The following is a 22,526-nucleotide window of genomic DNA, read 5'->3' on the forward strand; positions in this document are numbered from 1 at the left end:
GTCCTATTTTTTCCCAGTCTTTTAAATGCCAATTCCCCTCCTGAGGAAAAAACCAGGGGCAGTGGGTATCCAAGGCTTCTATAAGAGACACGATATCCGCATCTGAGACAATGAGGCTGTTGCTGGCCAAGAGAAATTTAAGGTCTTCAAAAAACTTTTTCTGTGGTGGAGAGAGAGACTGCCCCATAATGGCAAAAGAAAGGGGGGGGGGTCGGGAGCACTCACCAGGGATCCACTAGGTGGATGAACGACGCGTCTGCAGCCCTTGCCGGGCGAGATAAGTGCTGATAAGTCCTTAACGTAGTCCAGAATCACATACACGGGGCAGCAAGGGAGCACTCACCGGGATCCATAGCGGATGAAAGACGTGTGGTGAGTGCTGAACGATGAGAAACAACGTGGAGTCCGAAGGTAGTCACACGGGGGCACCAATTGTCGAGAAACCAGCTCGACATCAGTAAGAAAATCAGTCTCACACCAAGATGACTTGAAGAAAAAGCTTTGGCTTTAGCCATGCAATGTTTATTGTGCGCAGTAAGAAATAAATCATCCTCTCTCCTCCAGCACTGCGCTTGTTCTGCCTGGTACTCAAAAGTAACAATCAAAGGAATGCAACCTTGCCCTTGCCCACACAGACAAAGAGAGTGTTATGCTACGTGAGCCAATCATTTAGTCTAGCATGAGGTGTTCACGTGCTCATCATGCTCTTAGCAATATCTCGTGCTGTAAAATCACTCTGCAATAATAAGAACTCTGCTCATGCTCTTATGTACAAGCAATCATTTTCCCACAAACTGGTTTTGTAAATGAGTTGCTCTGGGAATTCTCTGGATTAAAAAATACATATGTTCAGATAAATATTTAGATTTTCAGACACTTTTCTAGGGACAATGAAAGGCATACTAGTAATGGATAAGGAATTCAATACTATGCTGCTGGTGTTATAGTTGGTCATAGTGTCAATGTTAGCTGCCAGGGGGAAGTTGAGGAAAATCACTTGCAAAAATGTTTCCTTTTAAAGGCAAGAATGCTTTTTCCATTACAGAATCCACAACATATTGAGTTGTCTTTGTATGTTACTTGGGGTTTTTTCATGCTCAGCTGTGATATTCTTGATACTCTTGAAGGAGCCCTAAATGAGTCTTTGTAGGACAGCAGTATTCCTCCTCTTGAAACTTCTTCAGTGCATTTCAGCTCCTACCAGCTGCATTTAATCTTGCTGCGGTCCGGAGGCAGAAGTAGGAGCTTCTGCTTCTGCTAATTAAATTTTATGTTAACTCCTACACTTCAAAGATGTTATCTTGGAGAACATGAGTAGCTCTCTGCCATATTACAAAACTGTAGCCCAAGGCCTATATATCCCTGGAAACGATGCTATTTATGAGGACATGTATTTGAGTTGAGAACTCTAGGGTAGGGTTGCCATATTTCAGAAAGTAAAAACCAGGGCACCGAAGGTTGTTGAGCTTGCCTGTTACGGTTGTCTTTTGTTAGAATCCCTAACATGTTACCTCATTTAGTATAGCAAAAGACTGGTACAGTGTTAAAGTAGGCTTTAGAACTCTTTGCATTGTGGAATATTAAATAAGCACAGTTTTCTACCTTTCCTTTATGTAAGAATCTTGCTCATGTGGCTACTTCAACCCTTGTTTCTAAATTTACTCTGTAATCAGAATCTCGAATTTCATAAATGTTGGTATGTGGGCATGTCAATGAGCAGGAGTATTGCAGATTAAAGTTTCATATGAAAAAAGGGGTTGAAATTCTGGTGCACATTTGTTTGCATAATTTTCACAAAAGTAAACATATATTGTAATCCTTCACTGTATTCCCCCCCCCCCTCATAGTAAACACTGTCCCCAAATTGCAGCCACTTACCATTTACAGATTCCTTTCTATAAATAAATGAAAATGGTTGGGGCAAAAGAAACCTACAGTACCAAGTAAACCAACTGAATATTACAAATGGGAGAACTGACCCAGAGAAGTAGGTAGCTACTTTCCTTTTGAAATATACCACACATAGCTTTATTTTGGGGACATTTTACTACCTCAAGAAGTATTTGAATTTGGCTTGGGGTAGAAAAATACCCCCTAAAGTTTTCTTACATTACTTTCTTAGTTTTTGTTTACCATGTTGGGGTAAAAAGAGCAAACTTATTGAAACAAGCAGATTATAGTACTCTGCTCCTGTTGCAAAACACATGTACCTTTTTTTGAGACCCAAGCTACATTGTAGGCACACTTTGTTAGAAAATACTCCACAAAATTTTGTATCTGGGTTTTTTATTGGATGACTTATAAAAATTCATCTCATTTTTCTTTCTTCCAATCCTAAAGAGGCATAGCCAGTGCTTTTTCTCTGGGAGTACGCAGGGGTACGCATACCCTTAAACATTTTGTGAATCTACGTTTGGCCTCATTGAGGGGCAGTATTTCAATATGAGTAGGAAAATGAGAGTACCCTTAAACATTTTTAAAGAAAAAAAGTACTGGGGATAGCTAACAGTCACTAGCCATGGTTAGATGAATAGTTAAATCAACTAAACTTTATTTTTAGCAGTTAAGGTTGCTATATGTCCAGACTTTCCTGGACATACCCGGAATACTACAGTCGGAAGCAGTGTCCGGGTGGAAATCAGCAACATGTCCAGGAAAATCCAGATGTATGGCAACCCATGTCAGCAGAGTCATTTTTGCCGATTTCCTTTAAAAATAGTTCGAAAATATCAAATATTTTTGTGATCTTGCTCAAAAAGCTCAACCCTGCTTTAGCTCTTCAAATTCTCAAATCAGGCATTTCCCTGTTTCATTGATGTCCTTTTTACCTGGGGCTTGGGAGTCCTAATCATAGTGGTGTCAATTTTCACAATATTTATTATTAAGAATTTCCATTTCAGATGTCTAAAAGAGTCAGTTTTGCATTGGTTGTACATGTCTCATAATGCACCCAGTTCTTCCTGGCAGCTTATGTTGAAGTGGGGTTACAAAGTAGATAGGGGGATACTAGCGAGTTGTGAGTGAAATATATTTAAAAGGACCAAATAGGAGATTGCAGGGTGGAACAAAGAGGATTATATTTTTGGTTTATGTGTTTCTTGTACAGGTGTATATTGGTGAACTTCCTCAAGATTTCCTTCGCATCACCCCAACTCAGCAACAGCAACAGATCCAATTGGATGCTCAAGCAGCTCAACAATTACAGTACGGAGGAGCAATGGGAACTGTTGGGAGACTGAGCATCACTGTAGTGCAGGTATTTTGAAATGTACATGTTAGATGTGGCACATGTTTACATTTTGTAGATTCCTGGGATGTAGTGCTAAATACAGTGTTGTCATAGTTATTATGCACAGACGCTGACAGTAGCTTTAAAAAGAGTATCACTGGTTCCTGGCTAATAAGCAGTTTGCATTGATCTTGCAGGGTACAACTAACTGCATACAGTTTTCACTTGCTATTTATGTTCAGAATTGCATGATTTCAGTGCATATTAGTGTAATCTTCCTATGAAACCACTCATCAGCATCTACTGTGAAGGCAGTATATAGGAACTGAGAGAACATGTGCTGTCCATCAGTAGGTTTTTCATCATCTAACTTCGGACATTTAACATTTTTGTGGTGGTTTTGAAGTGCTTATTTAGAACATGAAAAGTTTTAGTAGCTCTGTGGTGATTTTGGAATAACTGGTTAAATGTAACTGGAAAATATTTAAATGAAAAAACTTCAAAGATTTTGGAGATTCATTATCTAAGGTTATGCTATTTTTGTCTATGTATACCTTGAAAATGAATGCAGACTTTGTTCTCACAGCAAATAAACCCTATGAACACTTAAGTTAGTTGCTAACGGATTACAAAAACCCCTAAACTAAATTTGTACAAATAAATCAATATGAACATCTTTTTATTATGGCTAGCATTTCTACTTGGACAAAGTAGATCTGTAGTGTTGTGGGCAGAGTGTGTTTAAATGGAATCATTGCAGATTTCATTTGAATTGAGGCATTGTAACTCATTGAGCAGAATGCCTTAATTTGAATCTTTATTCAAATCTACTCTGTTTACAAAATTTTACTTCTCAGTGGTTGATATCACCATTAATATGCTGATTGCAACTAAAAAATGTAGACACTTCAGTCTAGGAAGGTGCATGGAAAGCTAATAACAACATTATTAATTTTCTTTGTCTATTTCCTTAGGCAAAATTGGCAAAAAACTATGGCATGACACGCATGGATCCATACTGCAGAATACGACTTGGCTATGCTGTCTATGAAACTCCCACAGCTCACAATGGAGCCAAGAATCCCCGATGGAACAAAGTTATTCAGTGCACTGTTCCACCTGGAGTGGATTCTTTCTATCTGGAAATATTTGACGAGGTAAGAGCATTAAAAAAAACCCTGTGCATGCATGAGTGGCGAAACCTGGAAGTAACCCTTTTCGGTACTTCCAGGCCGCTGCGGGACACAACCTGAAAACACGCAACCTGAAGCAAACGTAACATGAGGTATGACTGTATTCCTCTGTAGCTCTGCCCATCTGTCAAATGTGGTCTACAGAGGGTTGGCCATAATTTGATCTGACCTTCTTGCTGAGAGTGGTTCCCCACTCTTTCTTTAGAGGCTTTAAGTAGCCTAACTGTGTGCATGATTGTAATGTTTGTAAAACAAAATCTTGAGGTTGCAGCCAGTGGTTGAAAAAGCCCATGGCAATTCACACATCCAATATTTTCCCTTATCCTTCTTCTCCCTGTACCTCCCCAAAAGCCACTCTCGAAAGTTGGCAGAACTACTAAACATTTGTGAACGGTGTTGCACAAAGCTATAGTAGGAGGAGGAAGGGAGGTAGTTCCTTTTTGCTTTGTAATCATTGGATACAACCCTTGGAATTCCACATCATTTTAAAATCTCCTTATTCAGTTCCTGTTTGTCTGTTTAATTTATAATGACAGTAGAAAAAGTTTGGCACTGGTAAGGGTCTTTGGGCCAAATTCAGCTAACTAATCCTGTCAGCGGAAAACCACACAAGGCTTTCTGCTGGTGCAACAGGGCTTTCCCCCTGCCTCCCTGCCCCAAATTGACTTGGGAGAATCCCTAGAACAGCACACTGGTGGAGAGAGGGCAGATCGTTTCATCAAACAAGCAGAAATGCTTGTGCTGATGGACCTAGGCCTATCTGCTCAGCAATAACTTGAATTGACCCCTTTAATTTTATATTAAATCCACTAGGTTTGAAGAAATGTTACTTTCCAGTTCTTGTGTTTATTTTTCTGTCAATCTTAGTGCTCCAAGTTATCCATGAACCATGGTGTTTCTCCTTATGAGTGGATTAGGAAGGACAATTAGCCTACTTTTGAAGAACAGATGAGAACTTGATTCCATTGAAAGCACAATTATTTTAACTTTAATGTGAAATAGCAAAATTTTAAAACTGATAGTGACACTTACGTTTCTGTCCCTTTAAATTCCTCCCCTCATAATTACCTAAATATGTATCTTTCAGCGAGCATTTTCAATGGATGATCGCATTGCTTGGACGCACGTTACTATTCCTGAATCACTGAAACAAGGAAAGGTAGAAGATGAATGGTATAGCCTGAGTGGAAGGCAAGGAGATGACAAAGAAGGAATGATTAATCTGGTCATGTCTTATACGGTAAGTTAATTGACAATAGTTGCTTTAGTGCAGGAGGCAATGAGTTTGCTGACGAAATGGGGCAGAAAGAGGCTTTGTTGGAACCTGAGGCATTGAACTTCTGGAACTTTATATATTGAACTACTCAAAGTCTGTTTGATACATGAAGAGAATAGAGAAGTGAGTAGATAACATGTAAAGGTGTATCAGAATTAACAGAACTGCGTATTGAAAACCAAGATTAACAGAATTGAATTCATAAAACATGGTCCATAGGGTGTCCTGACTTTTCCTAGAGATACCTTTTGAGCAACTCCTTTCACAAAATCTCCAAATTACCTGGAAATTTTTTATCATATTAATTTTTTGAAATCACTTTTGGAAATTTTGTAACTTAAATTTGAAATGTAGAGCAAGTGCATCATGTAACATATCATATTAAAGCCCCTGTAGTTCTGAAGAGATTGGTGTTTTTAGTTTTGATGTATCTCAAACCTGGGCTGAGCCTTTAAGGTTTTTGTGTAGTCCAGCAAAACCAAAATAATTGCAATTTTTTGGAAATTTCAAACCCTCATAACGTGAAAATGGGATGAGATAAAAAAATGAGATTTAAACTTAGTTTTGATCTTTCAACAAGTGTACAAAATATTAAGAAAATTGGATGATATGAGGTAAAAAAGTTGGATCACTTGATATAGAATGACCCATTGTGTCCAACTAAAAATACTGTGTGTGTTATGGATAATCCTTTGGCAATGTGAATATATAAGGTAATATTTTTTTTATGAGAGAGAACAATTATTAATGATGAAGGGCACTGAAGAGAATTTTGCTGATGGTCTTCATGTTTTGTTTCTAAACTGGGGAATGATATTTTTCTATAGCAAAATTTGTAAATGAAGCTTATTCCAGTCTCTCACATTGCGAGAAGTAACAGTGTGCAAAAAGCAGGGTTTTATCCAGAAGTGGTTTGTCTGTACAATTCATTGTGCAAGTACTTGCATAATGTAGCACAATGTCTTCTGTTTGCTTTTGCACACCAATTCACAAAGCAGCAGCACTAGCAGAATTTCTTCTACTTTCACATTTCTGGATCCGGGCCACAGAAATTATTCTGAAGCTCACTATTCTACCTCTGAAGCTCAGTATTGTACTCTGAGTGAAACAGTGCCTAAACTGCCTGCAATTTATCATAAAAGCATAACTTGATTTGAGCAGATGGAACTCTCTATTTATAGGTTATTATAGTTCCTTTGAAATGTCTTTTAATTCAATGGAACTCATTTAATTTTCCTGGGATGTGTTGGCACTTACTGACTTGTGCCAAAAAGTTGCTTCCTAGCCTTTGTATGGCAGGACTTAAGTGGTTTTGTGCATTTTCTTGCTGCTTTGTTTTGTACCTAGAATAATTTTCAAATACTCATTTGTTTTGTTACCTTTTGATATCCAGTCCTTACCAGCTGCCATGATGATGCAACCTCAGCCAGTGGTCCTGATGCCCACAGTGTATCAGCAAGGAGTTGGATATGTGCCTATAGCAGGTATGCTACTCCTTTTTCTTTTTAATTTGAGCTTTGAAAAACAAGTCTCTTGGAAATTGCTAATTTAAAACCAGAGGCAGAGTCAAGCTCTGTTCTTTGAAGTACCCAGCATTTAAAACCAAACATTCAGTATGAAACTATAATTTGGAGACTAATAAGGCACTTGCATGCTCAAGCTGTTTACAGATTTTCACAGAACTGAAGTATTTATACAGCTGTCAGTATGGCTACATTTTGAACAAGCCTTAGCGAGCCTTGGGTTTACAACCCACCCACCCGAGGCAGTGACTGAGATGAGATTGAAAAAAACACACACTTCAAATTCTCTGTTTAAATGAACCACAGTTTAGTGTGTTGTCCAGACCCAATCTGTGGTTAATCTTAGTTACGGTTAGTGGTAACAAGCCAGCTTCATTAACTGGGGTTTGAAGTTGACTTGTTTCCACTAACCGTAGCTAAAATTAGCAACAGTTGTTTGGCATCAGAGAACACAGGAATCTACGTTTAATCTAAAGTACCGTATATACTTGAGTATAAGCCAACCCGAATATAAGCCGAGGCACCTAATTTTACCACAAAAACTGGGAAAACCTATTGACTCGAGTATAAGCCGCTTCACCACACCACAAACCTGGTGGTGGCGGCAGCAGCGGAGGAAGAACAAGCAGCCCGAAAGGGCTGATTTCGGGCTGCTCGTTCATCCTCCACCGCTGCCAACAGCAGCAAAGGCAGAGGAGGAGAAAGGAGCAGCCTGAAAGGACCCTCACTTGAGTATAAGCCAAGGGGGGCTTTTTCAGCATAAAAAATGTGCTGGAAAAGTCGGCTTATACTCAGGTATATACGGCTCTTGCTGTAACCACCATCAGCTAGCTGATCAGCGGTTACAGGTAACGCCTCTGCATACTGCATCCTCCAGATGAATAATCTGCAGAGATAAAAATGTTCTATTTGGAGGAAATACTTTGAATTCAATCTGCTTCCTCTAAGCAGAGAAAAAGAGCCCCCTCACTCCCTAGTGCAACCAATCCCAGCAGTGATCAGCACTGACAAGGAGCCCTGCTTGCAGAGGAACAATTGGGAGTTCTTGATTGGTCCTTTGCTGCCATGGCTGTACCTGCCCACACCTAGTGCGGTTTGTGGGGGGTGGCATTGCTGTCCAAGTTGGACCCATCCTGGCCTATGTAGGCCCAGCAGCCAGAGGTTCCCCCCACCTCTGGTCTACCATAGTATCTGAATTGGCCCAGTATGTGGTACATACTATTTTTGGCCAGACTACTTATACAGGTTTATGTAGTGCTTCAAACAGTATCAAGTAAAAGCCAAAATAATCTGTTTTCAGTGCCATAAGTATTGCTGTGATAGAAGCATGTGTAATTTTTAATGTGAATGTCACAGGCCTCCTGTTGGCTTGTATTCATGAAAAGTTTCACATCCTCCCCCTCTCCTTTGACTGGAACAAGTTTAGAAATGTTTAAAACATTTATTTCCTCTTTATGTGAAATAATGGATGTTTATTTGCATTGCTCCATATCTGCACATGTACATGGTTGGTGAAACAACAACAGTGAAAACAACTCCAGCAGTAAAATGGATTAAACCGGCAGCTTGCCTTCTGGTCTATTGATTTTCCTAGTATTTAAAATTATGTGGAAGTAGTGGGCTGTGTTTAGGGTACAGAAAACTGTGTGAATGCAAGCTCTCCCATCCCTTGTGCACCAGAGTTCTTGCCATGACATTTAGACTTGTACCTCCATAGTGAGGAGTTTTCTCCTATTGATCTTCAAAAATTATTTCTCCCTGCAAATCTCTCCTTATCTTGCATTCCCTGTGCTACTGTACATAAAAATATTTAGCCTTCTATAAAAACAAATTTTCAACTCAGTATCCATTATGGAGTTGGGATGGCAAGATGTCAGCTTCTTCAAAGGCTGAAGCTTTATGACATGTCTCACCAATATGATGATCGACAAAAATTTGTGACTAAGGATCAGACTGAAGTGCGTATTTCATAATTTTTTACTAAAATGTTTTTGTTGGGCATGATTTGTATATTCAAGCATTTCCCAAACTTCTGATAGTTGAGACTTTATAGCCTCTCTGTCTACCTCCTTTCTGCCCCCTTTCTACTTTTTTTAAGTATCAAGTGAATACACACAAGGTAAATGCATGTGAGTTGCAAGCTTACTGTACACGGTAATAAAAGTGATCAATTTAAATCAGTCATGCTATCTTTCTAGCTATGCTAGCATAGCACCTGTACTATGAAAGAATTCCAAATTTGCTGATCACTTTTAGTTTATCAGGGCTATTGTCACAATTGAAGCTTATGTGACAGTACATATGTTAGTCTCTAAGGCAGGCATCCCCAAACTCGGCCCTCCAGCTGTTTTGGGACTACAACTCCCATCATCCCAGACCACTGGTCCTGTTAGTTATGGATGATGGGAGTTGTAGTCCCAAAAACAGCTGGAGAGCCAAGTTTGGATGCCTGCTCTAAGGTGCTAGACAGTCTCTAAGACTGTCAGTTTGATGCTATGCTATGCTGTAATCTACCTGTGTTATTTGCATGGTTATCTGTCTATATATTATGATGGAATAAAACACTTTGGATATTTCATACCATGGTATTCAACTTTTTGTTGGTTCATTTAGCAAAATGCCTTTTAAATTTACTTAAACCAGGGAAGGAAATGGCCCATGGGCTGTGTTGGGCCCTTGCTCCTTTATCCCACTAAGCAATTTGGGGGCAGGGGCGGGAAGACTGAACAACCCTAGCTGAAGAAGTTAAGTCATCTCTGGCTTCATTACTAATCAAATACATCATATTGCTTTTAATTGGTGGGTATCTTTCATTCATAGTTTCACTTTTCACTTAAAAATATGGGGTGGCACTCAATGCTGGTAATACACAAACTTGACCCATTGAAATCATTAGCCGTAAATGACTTGTCCATGTATTTCAGTGGAGCTACTCTTGAGTATGACTAACATTGGATATCATCTCTGGTCATTAAAATGATTAGTCCATTGTGGAGCAATTAATTAGGAAAATATTTTTTATTGATGTCTAGAAGGAAATACCTTTTTCATTGTACTTGTACTTAAATGAAGGCCTTAGCTCCAGCAACTAATATATATTTTGTTTAAAAAGTTTTAAAATACTGAACAATTGGCTTCAAGCCTTTAAATATCTATGGTATATTCTACCCAGTCTTTAGAACCCCTTCAATAATAAATCTTATTTTCAAAAACAAACTGGTCGTTTGAATTTGACTGCTGTAAACCCAAATTATTCAATCTGCCAGATGTGATAGAGAATGTCTCCCTCTTACTTCTACTTAGCAACTTGCAGTATTGTAAAAACAAGGGCATAACTTTGTAGTATTGCAAAACTCAGTTACCCTATATTTTGATGAATTGAAGAGCAGGGTATGTACATTGTCTTGCATATGTGCATGGAGTATTTCTGCAGTGAATGAATAAATATTACATTGCCAGTAGCATGTATTTTATCATACTTACAAAGCTTCAGTAGTGTGCTTCTTCAAGCCTCCGTTATGAATGAGATCCAGATGTCCTGTTAATAGCGCTGCAATCTTTATTCAGTTTATGCATTGGTGATATTCCTCCTCTGGGTGTCTTGTTACAGTGAATAATATAGTATGTATCAGAATCATGTAGTCCATATTTGAGAAGAATGGTTCATTGCTGTCTAGTTCTTAGTATGATGTACAACTTCATTCAGCCTTTGCATGGTCTGTTGCAAGGACTGAGAAGTGTAAAAATTTCTGGCACTTTCACAGAATTTAGCCTTTTAACCTAGGCCATGGTAGACAGTGTGATGCCTTCCATATATAACACCATAGACAACAACACCTATTGGACCCAGCCATTATGACAAGTTGTCACTTAAACCATATTGCAAGATTGGATGGTACTCTGCTTGATTGCTGGGAAGATGTGGTAGATAAAGCATACAGAGTGGTTGAGGTTTCGGCTTAGGTTCTAAAATAAGGAAGAAAGAGATACCACATGGTGAGTGAGAAGTCTTAAATTGATTTGAAAGAGTCTTGATGCTGACTGATCTGTGTGACTGCAGACTTAGAGACTGGACCTAAAGATCAGATTCTGTAGAGAGCCAAAGGCTTTTGCTGATGAGGGACACTTCACTCATAGCTGTGAACTGCAAATGTGTGGCTTTGCAGTTGCCATCAATTAACAGGGTGTTTGTGATCTAGGAACAGGATAAGATTCTATCATGCTGAGGAAACAGATACTTAGCAGGGGGGATATAGGCACAAAGGGGTTAGGATTAGTTGTACCTTGGCAGGAAGAGTAAACAGAGATGGACTGAAAAGGGGCTGTGCAAAATAGCCTGTGATGCCATTAAATATTTGTAAAGAAGTGAAGAGATACCCTGTTGTCCACCCTCTCTGTTTTGTGTGTGTGTGTGTGTGTATACACAAAATAAATAAATAAATAAACAAATAAATAAAAGCAGTGTGTGTGATGGATGAAGTACAGAATGTCATCTATTCAGTCCCATTGACTCATAATTTTCAAAGGTTTCAGCAATTAATTAGATAAAATGCATCTTCTAAAATTCTGTAGTACATATGCAGTAAAAAAGTTGGACACCAGGTGTCATCATGATCTTCCAGCTGTAGACAGCAATACCTAAATTGTAATATGTATTTAGTTATGTTATTTGTAGAAGTTAGGTTTTCCACATTCGCAGGAGGAAGTCTAAGAAGTCTTTATTCTTGGATAGTAGAAATGGTTTTCTTCTAACAATTTTTAAAAACTGGAATTATTTTTTGGATCTCTACCCACCCATCAAAGTAATCAACTTGAATTGTGAAAGTTATTCTTCATGTTTGGCATTGTTGGAATCTTACTTCCCCCATTCCTTTTACCACATGAAATATAAGGGTGGCTAGATGTAAAGAAGTGGGCTTATGTGTGGCAGGAACTAGGACGAAAGGAACACTGATGATATGGGCAAGAAGAGAAATAGACAATTTGGGACAGTATTGTGTCCATAAAATGGAAATGGTGGACATTACTTAATCATTTCACAGGATGTAATGACATTGGGTAAGTGTAGATCACCAGATGTGTTAGTGGAAATATTCATAGGATTGCATGTTGCTGTTTGAAACAACAGGCAAAATCCTGGCATCTAAAATCTGTAGTGTGTCCGAATTCAATCTCCTTGGAGGAAATTTCCTAGCATTAAGTAGAATAATGCCTGTTTTCCATGTTTTATTCCTTTCCCACACTTTCACCTGCCCTCAGGGCTTGAATACTTGGCTCTGGGTAAGTCTTCTTAATTCTTTTTGCATCCCATTCAGCAGGAACAAGAATTATGCATGAGATCATGCAAACTGCTTTTTATTTATATGCAATATGTTGCAATACAAGAAATTGCAGGTGGATGTCACAATACACCAATTTCAGAATTATTTCTTTTATCCTATGTGATTTCAGTGGGAAACAAAAATGTGCTAGAAAAATGGAAGGTAGTTCTTCATATAATAACAAATTTTGTTATTACAAATATTAGGTTTTGTTATTACAAATATTAGGTTTATTTGTCTTAAAGTTGGCAGAAGTTTCTCTCCAAACTTTTCATTAGTGTTCTTGATGACATTAATATGTATATTAGCATTAAGTTGTGTGTCCTCACTTTTTCCATACTCATTTATCACTCCATCACCTGACAGACTTACCCCTGGAAATTTGTATGACTTCACTTATTTTTAATAAAAGAAATTGCTTGCATTTGCAATAAGGCTCCAAAGTTTAAAAGTTATTTATCACTTGTCTTGTGAATTTGAAGGAGTCTGAACTTGTGCACTTTTGAGTAGGAAAGGGATGAACTTAGCAGAATTGTTTCTACCTTAGGGAAGAGATAGCTGCTGTCAGAGGACACACAGTACAAATAATCCCTGAAATAAATTAAAGTAGCTTTTCCATGCTTGTGGTCAGGGCTAGTGCCTGAATGTTCGTTTTCCTACTCTGGGCTGGAGAAAGGACTTTGTGAACTAAGAGGTGGTACCTCTAGCATGTCGAGTCCCTTTTGAACATAATAACAAAAGAAAGGAATGTCAAACAGTACCTTGTCTTCCACTAGTCTGTACCATTTTTATATGTTTCAGTACACGTTCTATGTTCAGGACTTGCCCTATGCTGTTTTCAAAGATGACTCCTGTTTCGGTTGCAGAAAAGGCTTTTCCTGAGCAGGTGTGGCATTGGCACAGAGTTGTCAAAGTAACCATGAATTTCTTACATTTCTCCTATGCTAAATCTGGGCCTAGTTCAAGTGAGAGCATGGCCAATTTAATGCCCAAGCTTAACTGTTTCCATTTGCAACCATTTTACCTTGGTTCTGGATTTCTGTGCTGAGGAGGATGGTGGTTGCGCTACAACACCAAACAATCTTAAAAGTTGTAAAGCTGTGGAAGGGCAAAAATCATATCCCATTGGGTTCTCCAGTAAACCATCTTGCCATTAATTTGCTTGCCTATTAGATTTTAAATCATCTGCTTTCATCTTTGCTTTTGATCAATTGCTCCACAGATAAGCTCAGTTTTGAAGTGTTATCAACCTGGCTTTTCCAAGCCGCCTAAAGACAGATTGCATTCACAAAACTGCCACTGGGTACTTAATGCCCATTTGACTGTGATCTGGAACGTACACACTTGGTCAATATGCATCAGTGACAGATTAGTTTTTTATCAACTTGGGGGCAGGGACGAAACCTGCTAATTTGCTTCTTTAGAAATAACTACTTTAAAGGCAATTTCATCAGGGCTACCCAACACTGACTGTAATATGGGACTTGAGGAGATCCTAAGCTCCAGTACTATCTGGCTTATTGCAGCAGTGATTTGCAAGTCCTATTTGTCATGTTGCCGTAAAAATGGGGGGGGGGAGGAGTGAAAGCTACTTAGGCTGCATTCCCCCTTTCTCCTTTATAAAATGTTGGTTGTGGCCCATAGTGCAATACAGTATGACTTGAAATCAGAAGGAGTATTGTGACATCCTCACTGTTAACTGCAGTATAAAAATGTCCAGTCAAGTGTCTCTTTTCTCGTTTAGTAAAATGTTCAATGTCCAGAATTTGGGAGCAGGCACAGGGTGGAGTTGGGGGATATAATGCAACTGTTAGCATTTTTATCTGTCCTGGGAATTATCTCTGACCTCCATCATAGGTATTGACAGAAGAAAGTCTCTAAAAGATAAAGAAAGTATGGAGCAGCATTTTAAGTAAGATACAGAGATGCTCATGAAAGTTAGATTCCACCCCTCCTGTTTGTGGCATTTGAATGTGTTCCACTGATAAACGTTGATAGCTTTGACTTTTCCTTAGGAAATTTTGAGGGGGTTAGGGTACTGGGATATGAAGGCACTTGACTGTACTAGAATTTTGTTTTCAATTCTGCAGTATTTTCTTTCCACTTGAATACATTTATTTTCAAGACAGTTTTCATTGCTTGTTTGTAAGTAGCCAGTGTGCATTATCAAACACATTGCCATTTTTGCATTTATGTTTTATTAAATGCCAGTGCTTATGCCTGAATGCTTCTTGCTGCAGCCATGCTGGTGCATTGAGACCAAACCTGTTTAATATCATTTGAAATACATCCTTTGTAAGTAGGAAATAACATCCCATGAACAACTCTGTGTACATTGAAATACGTATTATTCAGTACTAGTGTTGATCAGTTTTAATTCAGGTAGGTTATTTCATAAATAATTGAAGTGTCTGTCTTGTGATAAGAAAATAATTTTAATGTTACTTTTACTTTAATTGGCAACATTGATTGTCAGATTATTAGGAGCTTTGTTTCTTGCACAGAATGAAAATCACAACAAATTCAGGTATACTACTATTATTAGCCTAATCAAATGTCTTAAATAATAGAAGAAAGCTTTTAGACTCACACAAGTGTACTCTTAAGAACTGAGTTGTGCCAGACAAGAGTATACAATCTAGAGCTGGGTTGGGAAACTGGAGCCAGCTGGCAGCCAAAGCTCCTTATTTCCCCTACCCATCATGGGCAAAGTATGAGAGGCGATCTTACCCACTTGTCAATCTCTTAATGTCAGGTGATACATTTTTGCATAATACTGTTGACGCACCCCTTTGAGGAACTGCTGATTGTTGGTACTTGCATAACTGTCCACAGAAGTGGGGAGGATCAATGGGTCATTGTGCCTTGCATAATGATGTATACAGAAGCTCTGGCGATCCCCTAATGGTTAGCACTTGCAAAAAACCATTTTTGCCTAACTGTGTCTACCTGACCCACACTTGATGTCATATATGTGGCCTCAGCCTGCCAGTCACGGATTCCTCACTGCTGATCTACAGGCTTGTGCAACTTTGGATGAGGTCATATAATAATCTGAAGAATTCATCATGGACTTTTGGCAGTCTGGATTGCAGCTAATTTGAATATTATATTATACATTTTCTGCAACTTCAACAGCTTCTCCCAAATAGTTTTCGTAATGACCTCTTCTCACAGTCCTGATAGTTATATTGCATTTTGTCAACGATGGAGTTATCACCTAGTCTATATAGTGACTAAAAACAAATCAGTTAATTTATACATTTGATTTCCAATCAAAAACATTTGTTCTGATTTTTGCTTTTACTAGCTGTAACGTCAAGATGGTAGGAACACCTCTTGCTAACACTATCAGCTAGTGGAATCATTAACATCTTGTGTCTTCAATATCATTATTACCTCTCCAATAGTGCAAATTGTGGCTGATACTGATGCATTTATCTGTGGTTCAAGGTTACCTTTTTATAGCAAAATCCTGTTCACTATCTAAACCTAAGGTTAGGGGCAGGAATTGTATTAATAGGATCCAGCGTGAAATATTTAGGAGGCAGTATTTTCTGTTCAGGAGTGCCTGGCGTGCTGTGGTCCATGGGGTCACGAAGAGTCAGACACGACTAAACGACTAAACAACAACAATTTTCTGTTTAAGCACAAGGACTGCATGGGACTAACCAGGTTTTCAGATTTTTGGCATTAGTAGCCAGTTTTTAGGTGCTTGGCAGCTTCCAGTCTTGTAAATAGCTAATTTTCCAAAATAGCAAATGGGCTCTTTAATTAAAATAGTTCATTCTTGTGTGTGTTTGTCTGTGATTTTACATCTAGAACATAATACCATTACTAAACAGGAAGGTTTTACCCACTAAACACTTTGAACTTGTGGAAAGCTAGGCCTAAGGGTCGTATTAACCTAGGGATGGGGAATGTTTGGTCCTCCTGATGCTGTTGAACTGTAATTTCCATCATCTCTGGTCATTGATGCTGCTGACTGGGACTTGAACAGCGTCTGAAATGCCACTGGTTCCCTATCTCTGTCTTAACTGTGCTTTAACTCCATGAGTTTGATGGTATTTGAAAGCTATTTCATAATTTTTTAAAAATACTTGCCAGTCTTCCTCAACTGTCTCTCTCTATTTTCCAGGAATGCCTACCGTTTGTAACCCAGGCATGGTACCTGTGGCTGTTCCACCTCCCGCTGTCAACCCTCAGCATGTATGTAATGAAGAGGATTTAAAATCTATCCAGGACATGTTCCCTAACATGGACAGAGAAGTAATCCGTTCAGTGCTAGAAGCCCAGAGAGGGAACAAGGATGCTGCTATCAATTCCTTGCTTCAAATTGCAGAGGAATCTTAGACCATCTGCTCATTTTCCATCTTCATTGTTACCCTTACTTTTGATTTGCCAAGCCCAGGGATTTAGGTAGAGGAAGAATTTCCTGAGAAAGCATCCTGTCTGAGAGATTGTGTTCCCATTTTGTTGGTGGTGGTTGTTGGACATTTGCACATTTTGTTTTTACATATGTTCTATAGAAATCTCAGCCATTTTTATTAATATATCAGTTCTGTCATGTATGGCTGCATTGGTTTGAGAGGTGGAGTTGGAGCATCTATGCTGCTTTTTTTCCTTTCCCCATTTTGGAAAACAAACACACACAAGCTTATTCACCTAGTTTTGACACTATGCATTCTGTTGTCATAAGAGATAGCGTATAGGTTGAGTGATCACAGCAGACTACTGTTCAACAGGGGTTTTTCTTAAAAGTTCCCTCCTTCTGTCAAAATAATATTTGTCTGAAAAGTGATTACACAGTGCCCTTCAGCAGGTTCAGCAATTTATAACAATTCTTAGTATAGACAAACTGGCTTTCCTGTAACTTTTGTGATCTTTCTAATGAGAGATTCCATTGCTCAACCTATTAATCGGGCACCAATGCAATATATTTGTTGAGTTTTGTTTGTTTAGAGATAGCTAGTCTTATCGGATGTGCTGCTGTGCATCTGAAATCTGAAGTTAATTGTTTCTCGGGCCACAGTAGCAAAGACTGGAGGAACAGGGTTATTTCCTAATATGCTATTGTGTTTACTTGCACTGTCCTTGCTTCTACATTTGTGAGACATTCAAAAAGATAAAGATGAGAAGATTTTATACTTGGGAAAATTTGGCATCACATTTTAATAAATGTCCTTATGATCAGTTACCATAAAATAATAATAATAATGCTTTAAAAGAAATTTTCATTTTTCATCCATAATCATTTGTTATGGATGAAATATTCTATTTTTCCATTTTGAGAGAAAAAAAACAAGGCATAATACCAGTACGATATACACAGTCATTACTCATTGAGTACCAGTTGGCCTTAATTCCATCAAAACTGAGGCATGTGAAAAAATCCATTGTCACAAATGAGGCAAACCAAATTTAAAATACAGTCCCAGTATGTTGGAAGAGGGGAATTGTACATATTCATTGTGTATTGTTAGACCTGCAGAACTTTAGAAGAGGACAATTTTTTTCTGTTTAAACAGTTCCTTTCTTGTTTGGCAAAAAAGCAAAGTAATGCACTTTAATATGCACATTTTTTCTAAATGTGCTGTTTGGCTTATTGATGGGTTTAAAACATTTTAATTACTTTCTGTAATTGCCAGCCATACTTTGTACTTTCTCAAGTGTTTGAACACAGTTCAGACTCTCACATTGGTTGTGACTTTTATCACTTTGGAAAGAAAGTGTGCATGTCCCCGTCCCCCCCCCCCGCCTAAATTCTTGCTCCGCTCCTGCAAGCATTCAAAAAATTGTCCACTAGAATACTTCATCATATCGTCATAAGTACTCCTGGCACAGTCAGCTTATAGTTCAAATATTTATTTTTTTAATGATTAAAATATAGGGGAGGAAATGATTTTTAAATACAGTACCAAAAATTTGTGTGTTTTCTTTCTGTTTGTTGCTTAAAACGTATGTATCCTTCCATCTAGCTAGCAGACTTGCATCTGTGAGCATTTATTCCCTCCTCCGCCTTCCTATCCTTCTGTTGCTTTTTAAATACATGAATATAATCTGCTGCAATGTGTGTATTTTACAACATCCTCTAGATCAGTCTTTAACAACTTGATGCCCTCCAGCTGCTTTGTATAACTCCCAGCCAGCATGGCTTTGGGCAGTTGTAGTCCAAAACATCTGAAAGGCACCAGACTGGCAAGGGCTGCTCTAGACCGAAGAAGCTTGTGTGTCCATCAGAAAATTAGCTTGGATACTTTCTTCATATTTTACAATACTTTCAGATCAAACTTTTATCTAATGGCATACATTGTCAGTAGCATCATAGTACAGGTAAGTCTTGTGGTATTTGTGAACTAATATATTTTGAGAACTCAGACGTACTCAGCGGAAAGCCTGGAATACCAATTTGATGTTTGGGAAAATCTGCTGTAGCATTATACCCATAGAATAAAATGGACTGTGTAGTTCTAAAAAATGACATCCAAGTACTTAAATAGAATTATTATTAAGATTATTCTGGAGATGGTTTTAAAGGGTTTCTTTTAATTTAGGGAAGATCCTGAATTGTAAACGCAGTGAAAACAGTTGAGAATGCACTTTCGCAATAAAGACATAAATAGGAATGGGAGTGTTATGACTAAATTCAGTTTCTGGAAGGTACAAGGATATGAGACCTTTGAAAAGTCTGGGAAGCTTTAGTAGTGGTTGTTAAGCTGCATTTTTAAACAATAGTGCAGAGAGAGCCATCGAAGAACATGGGTAGTAAATATGATAGATTGCTATTAACATGTTCCTCTATCATGAAGAAAACAATGACAACACACAGTCCTGTATTAAATTAATGTCCTGCATTCAATGACTACTACGTATCATTAAAGTTGAAAGGGGTAATTGCAAGCATGGCTACAGTTATATGCATATCTTTTCTTGATAACTACCGGGATTTCCCCCGATCCTTCAAACATGTGTTTGGAAGTAATCCCCGTGGATTTTAATGAAATTTGCCTTCAGATCAATGGGAATAAGATTGGGGTGCAAGTTGCTGATGTGTGAACTGAAATGCACTAGTCACCTGTTAAGTAAAAGAAATGCTGTGCAACGCACAATTCTCAGTACAATTTCTCATATGCTCCGTTTAAATGAACAGCATGTTCAGCTTTGTGCATCTGGCACAGCATTCCTCCACAGCCGGAAGAACTCTGCTGAAGACTGAACTGGTATTCGCACTAGCTTCAAACCTGCCAAGGACCTGTGAGTGGGTTAAATGCAGGAATATTTTTGTCTAGCTAGATGCTTGCCACCTTCTTCTCTACTGCTATGTGAGTGTGTGCTGATGGTTCCAAGTGTTTCCCTTTGCAGATATTATTGCTTGTGTTGACTGACCTGTAATACTGTATAGAGGATGTTTTGCTGTAATAATTCTGAAGACATTGTTTTTTACTGTATTGAGGTTCAGATGTTTGTCTCTTGCATTGTAAAATATTTTATCCCATTCTATCTAATTTAATAAATGTGTACCAAACCATGGGAAAGTGTTTGTTTTTAATAGGCGACATTATGTTCCAGAGGCAAGGAATTATATTAAATGAAATTTAGACAATTTTTAAATCCAGCTATTACTCACTGAAGCTAATAGGACTAACCTAAGTCTGTTGCTACATTGAGTAAAACACAACCCCAAATATTGTAGGCCAGAGAGGCTTTCCTGGTATTTGTTTATACTTAGTGGAATATCCATACTGCAAGAATAGTTTGTTTGAAGGAGAGTGAATCATTTAAGAATCTGTGTGGTGAAGTGGCTGGTGGGTGTTGCAGATGAACCCAGGAGATAGAGGTTTGAGCCCATTCTTCCTTTCAGTCACACTGCTATTCTGGTGAAGTCATATTTTCTCCCTCAGTTCCTTGGTTAATACAACAGGAATAAGAGGGATTTGCCACACAGGGTAGTTTTGAGGGGCAAATAAAATGAAGTTAAATTGCAGCACTCAGGAAAGGGTTATTTTATAAAATTAAACTTTTATTACTACTGTCTAGTAGTGATTATGCAATTTAATATAATTTTTAGGCTGCATGTGCCTGTGTTACTGAAGGGGTGAAGGTCAGGATGACCAATGGAGAGCCAGGCTAAGGACCTCTAAAGCCATTTAAGAACCTCTGACACCATTTTAGAGAGCAAACTAGAAGCTAAAAGCATAAAGTCATTTTAGAAAGCTAAAGACTATTTCTCTTTCTCATGTTTGTCACTTTGCCACCTTTTGCAGAGGCAGCAAGCATGCAAGCTTGTGGGTGCAGCTAGCTTGCCCCTGCAGGAAGTTTGCCAGTTGAGGTTAAGCCATTTCTGAGAAACGACCCCTGACAAAGGCAAGTAGCAGGATGTTTGCTGACCGCCAGGGTCCAGATAGAACTCTTAGGTGTGAAGTTGCTAAACCACAAGTACATTTCTTGGAAGCAGGGGGTTCAGGGGCACTTCCTGGAACTAGTACAGAGGTTAAGTAGATTATAATCCAGTAGCGCCACCTAGTGGAATAGGCAACTTGGAACCGAAAGGACACACCAATTTATTAATTGGTTGAGCTTTAATGAATATGCATCAATGACCATAGGAAATTGTCAATCATTGGCTAAAGGGATGCCAAGGGGCTGAACTGTGCTTTGCAAAAAGGGTATATGAGTTAGCTGCCCCTAAGGAGGGGTGGGCATTCTTCATTTTCCTGAATGCACCCTATTTGCTTTTTGTCTGACAAAAATCCAAATAAAAAAACTTTTTCTTTAAGAAACTTTGCTGCCTGATTTTTACATTCCTGGTCTGTATTTCTGAAGTCCCTTTCATTTCAACCCTTAACACTTTATACATTACCTCTCTCTACTGCTGATGAGCTGGAGTGTCTTACAGCACTGTTTGTATATCATTGTTTGTGATACTCCACTCAAACGATCTCGTTTGGGGAATAGTGTGTCCTAAGTGCAATTGTGTGCAAATGTGGAAAAGTGGATGAAATAGACAGATTTATGACTGCAATGCTAAGCATGCATAATTGGGAAGATAATGCATTGAAATTAATTGTACATATCTGAAAAGGGATGATTAGTACTGGACTACATGACTCCATAAAAGGTTGCCTGTCCAGATATTGCTGAAACATTGGTTTTATTTTTTCAGTTATAGTCTATATGTTGGTAGGATATCCGATGAAATCAGAGTTGTTTTAAATTAACACCTCCAGGTATTTTCAGTAGTACATTAATTTAAATACCTGTTTCCCGGAAAAGCAATTTTAACAATGGCTTTTAATATATATATAATAAAATCAAAGAGCAAATTGCATGAGTAACATCTGTCACATCTCAATTTTTGAACAGTTCGCACAATCGGGCATGTCTTTATTGCAAGATTGTATACTCAGGTACCAAACCACATGGTGAAACTAGTGTGAGCAGTTATATGGAGACATCCTCAGTCATCTGACATGCACTTTGTTTTGCTCCTGAGCTTTGAGAAGCAAACAACACCTCAAGTTGTCCTTGTGCACTTAGTGCTTCAGGCAAGCCTTTGGTGGTAATTACATTAGTAATTCAGTTTAATTGAGTTGTGTAGATGGCTCTTAGCAGAGCTTCATGATGGTAAAATATTTGAAACTACCTATGCCACATTATAATCTAAGAGCCCTATAGAGCTTCCTTGGTAGTGATTACAAGCTCGCTACATGGGAAGAAAATTATATCTCCCCTCCCTCATGTGCTAGTCTCCCAAAGCATATTGTTTTGCTCTAATCAAGCCTGAAGTGGTTCCAGTAAATGATACAATATCCTGTCAAGATTAATAGCGGCGCAATGCAAATGATGCTTAAATGGCTTTCTGGTATTCTCTGGGCCAGAAGAGTTTGCCATCTTTTGAAGCAAAATAATATGGTGAGGAGGAAGAGGAAAGGAGCTACTTTCTGTAGGGAGTTCATTATACTTCCATTTTTTTTTTTACTTTTA

At 38.4% G+C, this 22,526-nt stretch overlaps 1 protein-coding gene across 3 annotated transcripts in view; it reads left to right on the forward strand.

Moving 5' to 3' along the window:
* The window catches only part of TOLLIP (toll interacting protein), a 34,489-nt gene extending 14,419 nt beyond the window's left edge, over positions 1 to 20,070 (forward strand). For 2 of the 3 annotated variants that reach the window (XM_082195123.1, XM_082195125.1), the window contains exons 2-7: positions 3,107 to 3,256; positions 4,204 to 4,386; positions 5,510 to 5,662; positions 7,092 to 7,182; positions 12,481 to 12,501; positions 16,681 to 20,070. In XM_082195123.1, coding sequence (XP_082051249.1) covers positions 3,107 to 3,256; positions 4,204 to 4,386; positions 5,510 to 5,662; positions 7,092 to 7,182; positions 12,481 to 12,501; positions 16,681 to 16,895 — 813 coding nt within the window. In that variant the 3' untranslated portion in view covers positions 16,896 to 20,070. The remainder of the gene's footprint in view (positions 1 to 3,106; positions 3,257 to 4,203; positions 4,387 to 5,509; positions 5,663 to 7,091; positions 7,183 to 12,480; positions 12,502 to 16,680) is intronic. The other variant, XM_082195124.1, reaches the window with a different exon arrangement.
* The last annotated feature ends 2,456 nt before the right edge of the window (positions 20,071 to 22,526 follow it).

This window comes from Podarcis vaucheri (genome assembly GCF_965113315.1).
Source record: "Podarcis vaucheri genome assembly, chromosome: 1".
Classification (NCBI taxonomy): domain Eukaryota; kingdom Metazoa; phylum Chordata; class Lepidosauria; order Squamata; family Lacertidae; genus Podarcis; species Podarcis vaucheri.